We start from the raw sequence: 18,864 nt of genomic DNA on the forward strand, positions 1-18,864 counted from the left end.
TTGTGGTATACGTTTTAAATCACCCTGTAAACTGCAAAATAACAAGTAAAAATAACAAAGACAAAAACTATTGTTTAAAAAATGTGTTGGAAAAAATCTCTCTGTTAAACAACACTTTTCAATCTTTGAGAATGAGCTAAAATTTCACAGGAGGAAGAATAATTTTGTCCTTAATTTTATTTACAGATTCATGGTTCATACAAAATCTAGGGCCATTTAAAAACGTGGTTTTCTTGCTTTTGTTTTTCCACTTGTTCTGTCATAAATAGACACACTTGAAAACATACAAACATAAACACACTCTGTTTTCTCGACTGTAAATCTACTTAGATCAGAAAATCATCGCTGACGTATCTCTCCTCAGATTGCTGTCTGGAGTGCCCACATTTTGTCCTGGAACAAAGACACTAAATTTAGCCTGCAGAAGGAGAAAGAGAGAGATACATAGATGATAGGAATAGAGAGAGTCTTTTATCAGAGAGTTTAATAATGCATCAAGCATCTCCGTCCCAGACGAGTCTCATTGAAGCAAGGCTGCTCAGTCGTGGTAATGTGTCCGTCGTTTCTTTCAGACTGCTCGAGCCTGTGTTTGGAGATAGAGACACAGAGACTGTCCTCCTCTAACCCTGATCCTGCCTCACAGTCAGACAGACAAACTCACAATCTGTGCACTGAATTCTGATGTCTGCTACCACTTTACAATGAGACACATTCCAATCATGCATAAATAGAAAGAAGGATGGACCCACAGGCAGATTGGAGAAAAGGATAGATAGATAGATAGATAGATAGATAGATAGATAGATAGATAGATAGATAGATAGATAGATAGACGGATGGATAGACGGATGGATAGATAGACGGATAGATGGATGGATGGATGGATGGATGGATGGATGGATGGATTAATGGATGGATGGATGGATGGAAATATGGATGGATGAATGGTTGGATTGATAGATAGATCGATAGATAGAGAGAAAGAGTGATGGATGGATATATGGATGGATAGATAGATAGATAGATAGATAGATAGATAGATAGATAGATAGATAGATAGATAGATAGATAGATAGATAGATAGATAGATAGACGGACGGACGGACGGACGGACGGACGGACGGACGGACGGACGGACGGATGGACGGACGGATGGATGGATAGCTAGAGAGAGAGAGATGGATAGATGGATGGATGGATATATGGATAGATAGATAGATAGATAGATAGATAGATAGATAGATAGATAGATAGATAGATAGATAGATAGATAGATAGATAGATAGATAGATAGATAGATAGATAGATAGATAGATGGATGGATGGATGGATGGATGGATGGATGGATGGATGGATGGATTGATAGATCGATAGAGAGAGAGAGAGAGAGAGAGAGAGAGAGAGAGAGAGAGAGAGAGAGAGAGAGAGAGAGAGAGATGGATGGATGGATGGATGGATGGATGGATGGATGGATGGATGGACGGATGGATGGATATATGGATGGATTTATGGATTGATAGATCGATAGATAGAGAGAGAGAGAGATGGATAGATGGATGGCTGGATGGATGGATGGATGGATGGACGGATGGATAGATAGATAGATAGATAGATAGATGGATGGATGGATGGATGGATGGATGGATGGATGGATGGATGGATGGATGGATGGATAGATAGATAGACGGATGGATGGATGGATGGATGGATTGATAGATCGATAGAGAGAGAGAAAGAGAGAGAGAGATGGATGGATGGATAGATGGATGGATGGACGGATGGATGGATATATGGATGGATGGATGGATGGATGGATTTATGGATTGATAGATCGATAGAGAGAGAGAGAGATGGATAGATGGATGGATGGATATATGGATAGATAGATAGATAGATAGATAGATAGATAGATAGATAGATAGATAGATAGATAGATAGATAGATAGATAGATGGATATATGGATGGATGGATGGATGGATGGATATATGGATGGATATATGGATGGATATATGGATGGATATATGGATGGATGGATGGATGGATGGATGGATGGATATATGGATGGATGGATCGATAGAGAGAGAGAGAGAGATGGATGGATGGATGGATGGACGGACGGATGGATGGATGGATGGATTGATAGATCGATAGATAGATAAAGAGAGAGAGAGATGGATAGATGGATGGATGGATGGATGGATATATGGATGGATGGATGGATGGATGGATGGATGGATGGATAGATAGATAGATAGATAAATAGATAGATAGATAGATAGATAGATAGATAGATAGATAGATAGATAGATAGATAGATAGATAGATAGATAGATAGATAGATAGATAGATAGATAGATAGATAGATAGAATTTCTTTATATGACTTAGTGTTGAGTCTTTCTTACCTTCCTCTCGCAGTGTTTAGTTCATGGTCTCACAATGAGGGAAGCTATTTGAAGTCATAATCCCTTGAACGAACAAGATGGGGATGATCGATAAAACAATAATGAAAGTGTGTGTGCGCAGGGTGTATGGGAGAGGACAATTGTAGATACGCACACACACACACACACACACACATACACATCTTGTTTCTGTAGCAATGGCTGCAGATGGAGATTTAGAAAGTGCTTTTTTTGAGAATAGGCTCACTTTGCAACTCCCCTAGAGTAAAACAGTTGAGTTTTACCACTCTTCTCTACATCTTAAGCTAAGTTAGAAGTGTTCCCATCAGACAGGCTGAACAGTTTAATAAAATTAAAGAACTCATTTGTTAAACTCTAGGGCGGTGGTAAAATGAGCCGATTTATTTATATTTTTTAAGTGTTTTATAGTAAACTCTTCAAGTTATTGTGTCTTTCAGACTTTAGAGTGCACAAGTCAAACTTTAAGAGCCCTTGTTATAGATCGAGGGCTCAGTTTAACTAGATCTTAACACATCTCTCAGCAGTGCAGTTGTAGTCAATATTTTTAGTCACTGAGTCCTTTGTAATTACACTTCTGCGTTTATGTGTTTGCCTTCTGGATGGTGGCAGAAACACACAGCGAAAGAAGAAAAACACAGAAAGGAGAAAGGCAACTTGCATGCAGGAATGATAAATACATGGGAGAACACACACCACAGACATGGTGTGTGATTAAGAGCCTGACCTCAGGTCTGGTCTCATTCTTTTGGGTTTATGCTTTTTTATTTTAAGAGAAATGTGTACAAAATATAGAAAATGCACTAAAGGTAAACTAAACTGGCAAATTGTAAACTGACAATTAATGGCAAACACTCTATGGTGAATGATATTGAATACGGAGAAGTGTGCACAAAATAACATCAAAATAGCATCTTTCCATTGGGTTGTCATTGCAAAAAGGCTTTATAGTCCTGCTCAGCAATCAGCACAAGACTGAGACTTGTGAATGTTTATGTGATGCAGTTCTTTTTAGTGAATCACATTTGAAGTTGTCACTTTTATTTCTATAGCACTTTATGCAATACAGATTGTGTCAAAGCAGCTTTAAAGGATAAAATTAAGGATTCAAATCAGTTATAAGTTTTAAAATCAAAGGATTCGAAACAGTTATAAGTAATAGATTAATTAAGCAATGTTGTTTTCCAGTTTGAGTTAGTTCAGTGTTGAATCAGTTAATCTCAAGACCTCAAGATATCAATGTTACAGGATGTGATTCAACTAATAGGTATTTCAAATAATTGACTTGAAATAAATGAGCCAGTACTGTAATGAATTGTTAAAAATTGTGTTATTTGTTTGGTTTGCCTGAAAAATTATTGAACTCAATTCATGAGTGTGGGTATGTATGTGTATTATCTCACTAAAATGACCAAGGTTGTTTTGTTTCAGTAAACTTATCAATTATTAAATGAAGATACATTCCTCCATTTTGTATGTCCCAGTGCAACATCATGTTATAAATAACATCCTTATCCCTTTAACTGCCCCACCAAGAAGAAAAAATTGGATTGCATTTCTTAACTCCCAGTGTCACTAGTTAACAACCTCAATGCATTTTTTTCAACACATCCCATCATTTCAATAATGATAACCTCTACCAAATGGTTGGTTTGTCGCTTTATGGTAAAAGGACCGGAATTAATAGATATGCTTTAAAAAATCAGAAAATATGAAGTGTAAGACTAATTTATTTAAAACATAATCAAAATAAAACATTTTTAAACATTAAATCATCTTTATTTTATAATGTATGCCTTAAAATATTTCAGATTCTCATTTAAAATGTTTTCTTGTTTGTTTGTTTTTTACAGTAAAACCCTAAATCAAGTGTAGTAGTGCAGCAGGATTATATTTTATTTTTTTTGCTGTGTGTGTAAACCAGTATTTTAAACAGTCACTCTTTAAATGACTTTAACAGTCATTATTTAAAACAGTCAAAATATGGTCAACCATTTGGTGGAGCAGGCAGCTAAAAGGTTAAACTTTATTTTAACACAACAAACCTTTTCCCATCCATAAATACCAAAATGCTTGAAATTTGTGATTTGCTCTTGTGAATTTTGTCAAAGCAAATAATTAAAGTAAACCAGAACAACTCTTTGTTCTGAGAACAGTTTTCTAAGCTGCATCCACACAGTAGTAATTGGCATTCCTGTACTTAGGACTGATCTAAGACCAGCGCTCTTATATAAATCCTGGCAGCAGTATTAAAGATCTATACAGTTCATTAACAGACTATAAGCAACCCAATCAACACATTCACAACAGGTTCTAGAGTAGCAGAAGACAAAACTAGCTCATACTGTACACACAGCAGAGATAAAAATAGCTCACTCCAAAACACTGAATATATTATGCATTCTGGACCATTCACATGTCTATATTTTTACACTATTGCACAATTGATTTACTCAAAAAGACCAACAATGTGCTTTGAAAAAGTAAATATGGGTCTGCTTCCCTAGCCTTGTGGTTAATGCATCGACACATAGCACTACGGTGTTCACAGCTAGTTGAGTTCAATTCCCAGCTCAGTCCTATGCTGATAGTTCTCCTCTCTCTGCTCCCCACAATTTCCTGTCTATAATCTTCACTCTCATATAACGTTAAAGGTGAAAACTCCAAAAAAGTAAATAGGCTTAGTTTTTATTTCTCGTTGACCATTTTAAAATGTTGAATTTGTCACACGTGCCAGGGGAACACAAACTGTACGACATGTCCTGTGCCACTTCCAGAAGTTATAAAAATAGATAATACTGAAATTGGCATTGGCATAAGTCCATCCATGACGTCTGCTGTGAACAGACAGGACAGTGCGATGAGTCAGTATTATAATGCCACATTAGTAATCGAGTGCGTGAGGAGGCCCTCTGTGATGTCATTGACCCCTCCGGCCGAGGGTGATAAGACAGGGCGTGGCCTCTTCCTCCCTGACACGAGAGACGCCGATAAGAAGTCTTTCATCCTGTGCCATCTATGGTCTATCTAGCTGAACACAGTTGCTTCAGACTAGTATGTTACTGGCAGTAGTTTGCCAGTAACATACTGTAAATCAATTACAGCAAAAAACACTGTATTCACATATACAGCACTATTCATTTTTACAGAATTGTATGTGTATCTTTACTGTAAAATATACAGTAATTTTCACTATTTAACTTTAAAGTACAGTAACATACTGTATAACTGTCCTACAGTAAAACAGTTCATATTACAGTTAAATACTGTGTAAATTTCAAAAATCATTAACAGTGTATTTTAAAGCATTTGTTTAGCATGAGCTAGTAAGTTATTAGAGTATTCAGCAATACATTTGAAATGGAGGGTCATTTAAGGAAAAGTGTTCTTAAACACTTGTTTTTAAACCATACTTAATTTTAGTGCAAACGCAAGTAGTGAACTTGTGCACTAGAAAGTTTAGTTCTTGTCCAGTGTGCTTTTTTTCTGTCCAAAAGTTCTGAAAGTTTTGTCATACTTGTTTAAAACAGACTTGTATGTATCTTTAAAAACCCTCAGACAAGCACTTGACTTTCTTTTCAGTATCTAAAACAGTAGCTATGTTTCCATCCAAAGATGCAAGTAAAATTTATGCGCAAAACAGGAATATCGCATAAAAGTCGTGGGATAAAAGTGTTTCCATCGTAGTTTATGCGCATCTTCACTTATCGAATAAAAGGTTTATCCTACTCAGTTATGCGCATATGTTTTTTATGTGCATTTTCAAAACGTATGCACACCTCAGCGTTTACATCAACCATTTTTTATGCGCATATCCAAAATAGGGGAATGGAAACATAGCTAATAGCTTGGTTTTGTGCTAATACTGTACCTTGTGGAGAAAGTAAGCAGTAAAAAAACATTTCAAAGTGCAAATGCACGTAACCCCTCTGGTTCTGACTGACCCACTAGGAGCAGTATTTTAAACCCATCATGGAATCCAGAGTTACACTCTAAACATGTATGCTAAAGACAACAGACTCTTAGAATGTTTACTTGTGCTCCTCTCAATAGCTGGACTCTGTTTCACTCACCCCCTTAAACATCACCCCCATCCAGGTCACGGCACCAATGTCCGGTTCTGCTCAACACTCTCTGAGCTGGACTCTGGCAATTCTCCAAAGGGAGGAGAGCTCACTAACAAGGACAGTAAAGATTGCAGCGTCTAGCATCTGTCACTGGTGTGTATCTTGGACGGTTTACTCGCATATCTCACTAGTTGGCCTGCATTACTTTAACCCACTTTAACCTCATCATCATCCTGGTCATGGCACCAATGTAATCCATCTGGTTCAACTTGACTCTCTGAGATTGAACTCAAACCTGCCGATTCTCCCATGGGAGCTGAGTGCACTTACAAGTACACTAAAGACTACAATTTCTAGCAACTGTCATTAGTGCAAATCTTAAACAGTTTGCTCACATAACTCTCACTAATTGACCTGCACTAACCCACTTAAACTTCACTCCCACCCGGGTCACAACACCAATGTAATCCCTCCAGTTATACACAACCTGCTTTGAGCTGATCTCAAACCTGGTGATTCTCCCACAGGAGGCGAACAGACTAACAATCACAATAAGGATCGCAGCCTCTAGCATCTGTCACTAGTGCATGTCCTGAACAGTTTGCCTCCAAGAGAACTCTCACTAGTTGACCTGCACTACACTAACCCACTTAAACCTCTCTCCCATCCGGGTCACGGCACCAATCTAATCCCTCCGGTTCTACGCAAACCCGCTATGAGCTGATTTCAAACCTGGTGATTCTGCCATAGGAGGTTTTCTAACAAGGCATGTCTTGAGAGAGACAACCTTTGAGGAGAGCCATGTAATTAATGTCAAATAATTTATTGCACCGGTATGACCCAGCATGAAGCTACATAGCCTTCAGCAGCTCTGCAAAATGCAATTCAACAGTAATTACAGCACTGTAAAGCAGAGTTTTGTTATGAAGGCCATAGCATCATCATATTTCTGCATATGCAAAGCTAAGGGCATTTTAATAAACAGCACAGCAAATATAGCGCACCCAAAGTACACCCGGAGATTTCCAGTAAAGCACTTTGTTCTTTTGTTTTATTAGGATGTCAGATAAAGCGATGAACATCAATAATTTACTATTTGGGAAAGAATGAGCGTAGGACATTATGCGTGCCACACTGCATGCCTATTATGTATGTTTTTTATGAAAACCAGGCCTAAGGAAACACTGACCATGCCTATTTTCTTCCTTTCTCTCAGTTTGGCTCACCATAACGCTTCTCATTGATCGCCCCGTAAATTTATTAGCCATTGTGACAGCTTCCTGCCAGGTTCAGCAGGCGATCAGGGGAAACACGCAAGTGGTCAGATAAAGCGAGGGCACACAATGCCTATTGTGTCCTAATTGCGGGTCAAACTATTACCCGAATGGAATGCTTTTCAGGTATGCGTGTACGTTTGCGTCTATGAATGTCCATGTTTGGTTATGCATGTACCTCCTGCTGAAGAATGAAGATTGTCGCTAGAAAGCCTTTAAAAATTCCAACCACAAGGTCAGAAAAACAAGAGAGCACGGATAAGAAGAACAAAGGAAATGGATTCTGGCCAAAGGCAAACAAACGGGCGACAATGGCTTTAAATGAATTACCTTGACCTTCTGCGGTCAATAGCACTCCGAGTTTAAGTTCAGCATTTTGAGGAAAGTATTTGAAGGGGTGTACACTCACTGGACTTCTGGTTACAGAAATGGAAAACAATAAAATCTGTCCTTCTGAGACAGCCAAACGGCACCATTACAAGGATATCTCGACATCTATTATGCGTAATTTTAAACCCTGGGAGTGAGCTTTAAGTAGAGTTCATTGCAGATCTATTTGTATAAGTGTTGACAAACTGTCTGTGCAACTGTGTCTCGGTTAATGTTCGGAGGTCAGCGTTTGAGTGTCTGCATTATTTTTATAGATCTATTTAATAGTTTATACCACACATGTCTGGGGTTGTTGGCTTAAAGTGTGTCAGAGCTTGTTTGGGCTGAGTAAATGAAACTAAGTTTAACTGGATAGTTTCAAAACAGACATACACAGATGCACACATTGTGGCAAAAATAGGACTGGCCTTTGGTTTTCCAACCCATAACCTAAAGGGATACATGTTATGCCTCTTTTTACAGGGCAAGTCTCTGATGTCCCGAGTGTGTATGTGAAGTTTCAGCTCAAAATACTACACAAATATTTTTTAACTCTTTGAATCTGCTCCTTTTAGGCTTTGATCCAAATTGTGTCATTTAAAATTCAAAAAAGGGGCAAAATTTTGCTAACCACTATCATAATATTTGGGATTATCAGAAATTAACCCCATACTGGAAAGAGATTAAAATACATTTAGACGCCATTGTTGAAATAGAGATTGCTTTCACTTGTGAATTTTTATATTCAAGTAATATAAATTTAGATGGACGGATTATTAAAGACAAGAAACTGTTATGAATTCTTCTGGCAGCTAGTAAAAAAGTAATTACAAAAAAATGGTTAAAATTAGATTGCCTACAGTTGAAGAATGCATTGATACAGTGCACACTATATAAGTCATGGATAAGAACACAGACTGAATACTTTTTTCTAATTTGAAGTGAATAAATTAAGTATATTTCACCAATATGCCTGGATTTTTATTGAATTGTAACTTTTAAATGTAATATTATGTGTCTAAATATATATCTTTTCTTCTTTAAAGGCAATCTTCTAAAGGATTTGTAGCTCCCCATGTTTTACTGTGTATAGTTGTTGTTAAAGGGAAGAAAATAGCATATGCAAGATCTGTAAGTGTCTTTCTGTACGAGGGATTATGTAAGTTATATATGAAAAATGTAAAAAATTAACAATTCAAATGAGATTATGCTTTTAAAAAGAGGGTGGAGCTACACATGTCTATGCATCACCATAGTGGCAGATTCAAAAAAGGACTAACGTCATTTCTGTGAAAAACTAAATATTGTTAAAACCCGGATTGGTTTTCTTTACAGAAACATATCTTCTTTTATGCACTCTTTAAAGCAGCATTTGGTCAAGATAACAGTATTACCAATTTTGGATTATGGGCATTTAATTTACAGATCAGCTTCAAAAACTCTCCTTCAAAAACTGGATGTTATTTACCATGCAGCAATTCGTTTTGTTACTGGTGCGCCATTTACTCATCACTGTCAACTGTATTCTTTATTGAATATTTGTTCATTTACAAAACTCTTATTGGGAAAACTTCACTATATTTACAGTCACTTCTTAAAGGGTCATGAAACCCCAAAACACATTTTTTAGATGTTGACTGACATATATATGTGCCACGTTGCTAAAAACTCTATTAAGACACATATACTGTATTTCACCAAAAAATTTAAATTGGTTGGTTTTGCATTATTTAGAGCAATTTTGTTTTTCGAAATTTTGATTGAATTTGATGAATTTTTATTCATGAGGAAAAGTTAGTTTGAACCAATCCGCTCTATTATGAATGAGATGCTACTTCATTAATATGCATGAGATAGCTTCATCGCCTTTTAGCTGTTACAAAGTTCAGAAAATATGTCGAAATCTGTGCTCTAGTAGTTTTTTAACTTTTGCATACCCAAAGTTTGCAATTCATTTGGCCGCTACCCTTTTCAGTTTTCTGCTGCTGACGCTTGGAATTATCTGCAGCAGACCTTAAAGCTCAACACTTTCATTCCACTCTCATCCTTTAAAAAAAATCAATCCAGTTAATAGTACAAAATCACTGTGCTTGTTTTTAGTTTTCCTTGGTTTTATTTGTTATTATCTGCAATTGTGAAATTGTAATTGTATTGTAACCTTGCTGCTTCCTATCTGCTTTTTATGTTGCCTCTTGGACAGGTTGTCATTGTGAATGAGAACTAGTTTTCACCTGACTTACCTGGATAAATAAAGGTTATTAAGACAATTTTAATGGTGGACAGCTGCTTCTCACTCAGGGCTGTTTATGCTAATGAGGGATAGATCATCACTAATCGGCAGGACTTTCCCCCCTGATGATATATACTAAGAGAAAATGTCAATCAAAGTGTTTCTACAGATGTTTTATGATGTGTGATTGTAATAAATATAATAAACGTAGTTTTATGATTAGAGACTGGCTATATTCACAAACTGATGCCACACAACTGTTTAAACCTCTTATAAAAGTGTTTTTTGCGTAATAGGTCCCCTTTAATAGACAGTATGTGCTGAGGCTCTTGTAGACTTCAAGCATCTTATCGCACATCAGCAAGTTATTCAGCAGCACCACTAAACCAATAATCAATAATGATCATCCTGACTGTACTGGAGACATGATAAGCCTTGTACCTGTAGCTTGTGATGACACAGCACAGTACAGGATTTAGTTAAGATATGAAATAGATTTTTAATTACCTTTATCAGTTGAGCTAATGAGTGTCTCTTAGGACCCCAAAGGCAAATATCGCAGGCTCAGCAGTGATGACACGTGTGCACTTTTGTGTGTCTTGTGCTATTTTGGAATGACACCTATTTGGTATGTTTGATAAACTATTAGTTAACTTTAAATGAAACACTGTAAAAAAATATCTGTTAATATACAGTTTCTGTATTTTGTGTTTTCCTGTTTATTTACAGTTGTGATTTGCATTATATACCTTGATCTAAAGTTTAACAAAATTATTTTTTATTGACATTTTAGTAGTTTGAAATAATATAATCTATAAGAATAGATAAATAAGTCTGTAAAATAACCAAAAATGTACTATCACTTGAAACTTTATATAAAATTTATATTAAAAATGGTAATAAAAGTCACTTTTTTGAACTTTTCTAGGTTAAACGTTGTTAGAAGAAATAGCAAGGTCCCATAACTCAACTCAAAAGCATAAATAAACAGGGCGAAAGAAAAAATTAATTTATATATAATTTTTACAGTTATACAATGCTTTATTCTGTTAAAAATACAGTTTTGAGGATTGGTCTTAATTTTCAATTCTCTATAGATTTTTTGTTTATTACATAATTCCAAAACAGTTGGAAGTAGTATATTAGTAGTATATTAGTAGTATTAGTAGTATATTAGATTGTAGTATATTGCACTTTATTTTACATATATGTTTTTTACATTTTTATTTATGGTAATTTCAGCATTTACTTGTATTATCATTATTAAAGTCTAGAGTTGTTTATTTAAATAGTTATTTCACTGTGAATTATTGAACATGAGTAATGTGAACATAGAATATACTTATAATTATGATTAGTCAATGTAATGCATTCAATTAATTTTAACCAATCACAAAAGTGACAGTGTTGGCAACCCATCTATATATGATTTGTATATTTTTGCTATTGTTTATTGCATGGATAGACCTCAGATTTTGATTACAGCTCTGTAATGTATAACCCATACACTGTAAAAATTATTTTCAATATTACAAGAAAATAGTTGTAGCTTTTTAAAATGCTTTTTGCATTGTTGTTGCTATTTCTTAGTTACTGTTTTCAAATTTCATTTGTATCAAGTTTTAAGTGAAATTTTCTTTCAGTTGAGAAAGCAGCTAATGTATTTTTTTCAATCCTATATATATATATATATATATATATATATATATATATATATATATATATATATATATATATATATATATATATATATATATATATATATATCCATGTTTTATAACTATATTTGACACTTCCCTGTCTGTTATAAACGATTCTTGATATGGTTTAGTAATACTCCATATGTTTAGCTCATGAATGTTTTAGAGTCACCGAGCGCTGATGGTTTAAACCTGAGTATATTCTGCCACCTAGCGTTGCATAAAGGTATGATAGGATTACTGTATGGACAAATCATTTTTAGACATTTAAAGCAGTTAAAATGAAAGCTTATACGTTTATTTCAACAATGTTTTGGTAAAAAAAAAGATGACAAAATTACAATAAAATAAACAGTACAATAAAAAACAATGGCACTTTAAAAAGTCTATTCACTTGCTACACATTCCCAGTCTGTACAGTGGAGGACGGATTTAGTAGATACAGTATTTCAAGCTTTCAGGTTTGGTCCAGGAGGGGACGTTCTCTCCCCTTGTTCCCCTGAGGCTCTCATTAGTAGCACACACAGCTGCGGAGAGGCGGAAAAAGCAGGACGAGTGCTCACAATGACAAGAACATGCTGAGCTTGGTACGACACCTTCTTGAATATCGTAAATGGGTAAAAGAAATTATATAAATGCATCTAAAAATGTAAGGCAAGCAGTCTATTTTCCCAAACGAAAAATACGCAAGCAAGACAATCACAGTAATCAATTATAAACATACTTAGTCACACTTTACAATTAGGTTTATGTAATTGATGTTATTTACTTACATGAATTAATTACGAACAATACTTAAACAGCAATTATTAATCAACGATAGTCCAAATGCATGCTTGCTAACATTAGCTAATGCACCGTGAGTTATCATGAACAACCTTATTTCCATTAACTAATATTTACTAACATGAACAACTATTGTAATAAATGTATTGTTCATTCTTTGTTCCTGTTAGTAAATGTATTAACTATTAATAAATAATATAACCTTATTGTAAAGTGTTACCACACACTCGAAGTGTGAGACATGACTAGTAGAAATGCTAAGACGAGACACTGCAGGCTAAAACACTTTTTTATTTGAAATTTTTCTAGAACCTTTTCATTTTGAGGCTTTTAATATATTTATTTACTTCAAAATAATGTAAAGAAAACACCCAAAATACACTTTTAAGTGTTTCATTTGTCGCACAGTACCACTTATAATAGTCCAAATTTCACAGTTTTATTCATATCCACAATATATTCTGAAGGTTTTTTTTTTTTTGTTTGTTTTTTACAGAGGTTGTCATACGCTTTTACATAATTTGCTTGATTATACATAACTTTTTATTTAACAACAATACAGGCATATGTTCAAACATAATTTGTTTGAATATATACAACGTTTAATTTAACAATAATAAGTGTGTTCTGGCTTTTTCTTTAGGATAATGGAGTGATAAAAAGAGATTGCCAAAATCCCCTCTGTAAAAACCTTTGATTCTGCTGAGTAAAAACACCTTGAATCTGACTTCACTCAATGTTCAGAATTTTGTGCTTCAATTGTAGGCAAATTAGCACCTATTTATTTGATTAATGCTTCAATTGCATATTAAATACACATTTTTGAAAACGTGCTATCAAAGTATGGTGATAATTATTAGTTAATATTTATACCCCATTAACCTGCATTATCTTGCCTTAAAATGTGTAACAAACGAAGCTAATGTGTTTTTGTCTCAGTAAGATGCTAAGTGCTTTGCCATGTAAACTTTTACATGTTACTTTTATTGTTACAATGTTTCTGAAGCCTTAATTCTCATTGTCCATGTATCCATATGTATTCACATGTGTCTGCTTGATGTATCAAAGATTATTCAAGGTCTCAGGGTTGTTGTTTTCATGGTCAGACTGACTCCGAGACTGTGGTTATTTCTGGTACAGGAGCCTGTCCTGTATTGGAGAACACAGGAAGCAAAGAAATTATTCAAATGTACAGTCAAACCAGAAATTATTTAAACCCCTGAAAATTTTGACTTAAAGTTATTTTTATTTAATCAGTAAATTTCTGTTTGACTGGAAATGGCACAGGCTTCTCACAAAATATAAAACAATGATGTGAAGAGGCATCAATGTGTGGAAAATACATATTTCTCGGCTTTTATTTACATTTGAACAATAACTCTGTTGGAATTTGCCAGGGTTAGGATTCATTTCAGGCTTGATTGTATTTATGTACCTATGTACCAAAATTAGAGCTTGCATTGTTGGCAGCCTTTTTATATTTTAAAAATGTGTGTCTTTGCTGTGATATTATTAGCTTTTGGCCCTCAATATATCAAAAATGTTGATGAATACAAAAAGAGCATATATACAGTAAGTAGATCCCTCACAAATCTATCTTTTAAATTCATATTTTTAATAGGAAGCTATACAATATTATATTTGTGCATATACATTAGATTAGTCACTACTGAAGCCAATTCTGGAGCTAATCTAACAAAATAACTTACGACAATGGTCCAAAAACTAGTGCACACAAATGTATATGTTATAGAAAAAGATTAAATAAAAAAATTTTAAAAAGAAGGGAAAAAAAATCAAGAGAAGCAAAAAATATGAAAATTTAGTTGAAATTTTGTAGGTTGTAATTTTATTTTTATTTTTTGCAATATTTTGCTTGAATTTAATTGTGCTATCTTTTAATTTCTAAATATGTTTGGTGATTAAAATATTATTTTAATAAATATATCTGTTTAGAAAATCTGTTTTGTTTAAATGCACCAAAATACATTGCCTATATTCACTGAGAAATGGATACAACATTCATTTTCAAAATGAGGTGTACTTAATTATGCACTGTATGCAAGAAACCAGCAGATCATTTCTTCAAAATCTGAAATAATCATATTTTGCTTCTGTTAATAAATAAAGGTCTTAAAGGGACAGTTATTCTCCCTCCACTTGTTTAAAACCTGTTTGAGTTGCTTTCTTCTGAAAAAAGGAAGATATTTTGAAGAGTGTTGGCAACCTGTAACCACCGACTTCTATAGTATTTGTTTTTCCTACTATGGACGCCAATGGTTACAGATTTCCAACATTCTTTAAAATCTCTTCTTTTGTGTTCAAAAAGTTTTTGGAACCACTTGAGTGTAATTAATTGGTGAGACATTTTCATTGCTGGCTGAACTATCCCTTTAAGAGCTGCTGTCATTAAAAACAATATTATAAAATTCAAACAATGAAAGTTTTATATTACTTGTACTGTACATAACTGTACAGTTATCTAATAAGTTTGGAATTTGTAAGATTTTCTCTATTATTTCCTGTCGTCTTGTTAAGTGTTTATTTATACTACTTTTTTAAGTGTGGAGTTTGTAAGTTTACATTAATAAAAATAAAAATGTTCTAAAATATTTCATTTTTATTTTATATGTGCACATATGATCCTGCTCTGTTCATAAACTTGCCTTCAGTGGAAAAAATCTAGAAGAACAAGAGAGCTTTTGTCCTAAACTCAACTTTGAACCCTGTGTAAAACTCTGTGTTATGCCACAGTGTAATTTTTTATACTTTGTTACTAGCCAGGAGATGATATTATCACCGTCAAGTGTGTTAGCTAATGTGATTGTGGTGTGTTTAGAACAAAAGCACAATGCCAGCAGCAAAGCTTGACAACTTTTGTAAACAATTACAGTAATTTCACATTTAAGCCAACTTTTAATTCCCTTTTTGACTGATTTAAAGGATACCAACTTTTGTTCCGCTATTTGGAATGCTAATTTAAATTAAAATGTACATCCTTTTACTGTTTAGTTTTTCAAATAAACCTGCTACTGGAGTTTTGTTTTGCATTCATTAAGTGCTTTACATTTACATTCATTTACATACAGAAATACATAAAAGCAAGTAGAATACATCTGAGAACAAATAAGCATCATCAGGAGACACCAGTATAAAGCCAGTCTGTCATTGTGATGGGCTGTTATTACCTGAAGTCAGCAATTCTGCTGCTTTCCGGTCCTCTTTGATATACAGAGAGGTCATGAGGAAAAACAGGCCTCCCAGGACCCCAATGAAGGGGCACAGCAGAACACTATACTCCAATCTGCGGAAATCCCAGCTGGGATCGGTGGTATTATACTTACTCAGAGAATCTGAGATCTGAAGAGAGCACATAGAAGATTACAGTCTTTAGTCTTTTAAGGCAAGACATTATCCAGGCAAAAACACAGTTCTTTCCATTGTGAGATTTTAGGCTGTAAAGCATTTCTTTTGTCTCTTTTTGTCAAGATCATATGTAAAAATCATATAAAAAAACTTGCTACTACCTTGAGATTCAATCTTAGAAATTTTATACATATAAGAGATACCTTGACTTATGATGCCACTAGTATGTGTTTAAACACTATGATTGTTGCACATTTTTTATATTGTATAACAAGCTGGTCCCAGGCATGTAAAACATCTCTAACACCCCTGCATTGTACACTGAAAAAAATTATTCAAAGTTGTTTCCTTGGATTTACTCAATTTTTTTAACGTTAAGTGGCTGTAAACAATTTATTTTGGATGAATTTAAACAAACAAATTAAGTTGAAGACTATTAAATTTAAGTTGTTTGTTTAAATTCAACACAAATAAATTGTTTGCAACATTTTTGCATGCAACACTTTTTTTCAGTGTAAAAAATGCAGGGTTCCACACAATTAATTCATGTTGTCACAACACAAATTGATTAAGTTAACTTAACACTTTTAACAAATTTGTGTGGATTGAACATAAAAAAAATAAGTTGTCCCAATGAAATAGTGTTGTTTCAGTGTGGAATCATTATACAAGAGATCACTTAAAATCCATGATATAAAAAAAAAAACTTGGTTGTACCATCACTGGAATATTTAAAAAAAAAACGTAGCCTTTTGAGCGTTTTGATAATATTATTAAATATGCCAACATTTGTTTTTTGTTTTTAAACTTATTCATAATCTTTCTGCTCCTTCGTTAAGAAAATGTTTAACTCTTACATCAGAGAAAATATCTCGAACAACACGCTTCATGGTAAGAGTATTGCCAGTGTATTGTGCCTAGGCGTAAAACATCATTTGGCCAATCCTCTTTTTCATATAAAGCCAGAAGACTATGTACTACTCTTTCAACAGAATTAATCACATGGACCAACTACAAGATGTTTTCATGCCTGACCAGGTATTTGTCAAATCAAATTTGTACAGACTGAGTGATGTGTTTGATTTGTCTGTATGTGATTGTGTCTGTATGTGTCTGTAATGTGCAATTTTATTTTATTTTTTATTTATTTATAACCTTTCCTTTTTGAGGTTAATATAATTTTGTTCATGACTCTGTTAAATAAATAAATTCAAATCCAAATACAAGCCAGACGAGACGAGACGAGATTTGTGTTTGAAGATTTCAATTATTTGTCAATTAAGTAGAGTAATAGTGTTTGTAGATTTCAATTATAATTTGTAATCTTTGCATTTATAATTATACATTATATATTATGTATAATATACATCATAAATTATATAATTAATATAATAATTTGTCATTTTGAAAACTTGACCATTTCTTTGTCATTTTTTTCATGCACTTCCCAATTTTGAGATTTTGGGACTATAAAATTTTACTTTTAAGTGTTATCTTTTTTCTGTCTTTAATGCGTTTTTTAAATTTGTTTTCTCAAAATGATTTTTTGCTCTTGTATTGAGCCATAAATTTCCGATTTACCTGCCCAGTTTTATTCATATCTGTATTCAGAAGGTTTATACTGGCTGAGGGTTATGCAAGAGTACATAATTTGCCTGATTATACAGATCTACAGTCTAAAAGTTGCAAAAACATATGTATTTTCTGAATTATGAAGTGATAAATGAGATGCACAAAATCTAAAAACATTTGACTCTAATATGCCAACAACAAATAAGAATCTTTGATCCAATGATACATTTTTTTTGTGCTAGAAATATTAGTATCCATATTAGTTCACATTTAATGAAACAATGCCTCATTAGCATATTTAAACAACAAGTGGGAAAACTGTAATACACTGAAAAAAATATTCAAATATGATTTCTTTGATTTGATAATTTTTTAAGACAAGTGTTTGTAAACTATTTATTTGAGCAAAATTTCATTGATACATTTTTTTCGGCTTAGTCCCTTTATTAATCTGGGGTCGCCACTGCGGAATGAACTGCCAACTTTTCATTCATTCATTCATTCATTCATTTTCTTTTTGGCTTAGTCCCTTTATTAATCAGGGGTCGCCACAGCAGAATGATCCGCCAAGTTTTCCAGGATTTGTTTTATGCAGCGGATGCCCTTCCAGCAGCAACCCATCACTGGGAAACACATACACACTTATTCACACACACATACACTACGGACAATTTAGCCTACCCAATTCACCTGTACCGCATGTCTTTGGACTGTGGGGGAAACCGAAGGACCCGGAGAAAACCCACGCAAACGCAGGGAGAACATGCAAACTCCACACAGAAATGCCAACTGACCCAGCCCAGGCTGGAACCAGTGACCATCTTGCTGTGAGGCGACAGCACTACCTACTGCACCACTGCGTCGCCCTGAACTGCCAACTTATCCAGCAAATGTTTCACACAGCAGATGCCCTTCCAGCTGCAACCCAACACTGGGAAACACCCATTCACTTCCATTCACACATACACTACGGACAATTTAGCTTATTCAATTCACCTATAGTGCATGTCTTTGGACTTGTGGGGGAAACCGGACTCCAAACAGAAATGTCAACTGACATAGCCGGGGATTGAACCA

At 34.3% G+C, this 18,864-nt stretch overlaps 1 protein-coding gene across 2 annotated transcripts in view; it reads right to left on the bottom strand.

The window, feature by feature from the left end:
• Positions 1 to 12,347: 12,347 nt before the first annotated feature.
• LOC130229241 (protein spinster homolog 3) overlaps positions 12,348 to 18,864 on the bottom strand; it is a 29,246-nt gene continuing 22,729 nt past the window's right edge. For both annotated transcript variants that reach the window (XM_056457938.1, XM_056457940.1), the window contains 2 exons: positions 16,038 to 16,209; positions 12,348 to 13,998 (listed from right to left, as the gene is read on the bottom strand). In XM_056457938.1, the coding sequence (XP_056313913.1) occupies positions 13,952 to 13,998; positions 16,038 to 16,209 (219 nt within the window). In that variant the 3' untranslated portion in view covers positions 12,348 to 13,951. The remainder of the gene's footprint in view (positions 13,999 to 16,037; positions 16,210 to 18,864) is intronic.

The sequence above is a fragment of the Danio aesculapii genome, chromosome 5, assembly GCF_903798145.1.
Source record: "Danio aesculapii chromosome 5, fDanAes4.1, whole genome shotgun sequence".
NCBI classification, from domain to species: domain Eukaryota; kingdom Metazoa; phylum Chordata; class Actinopteri; order Cypriniformes; family Danionidae; genus Danio; species Danio aesculapii.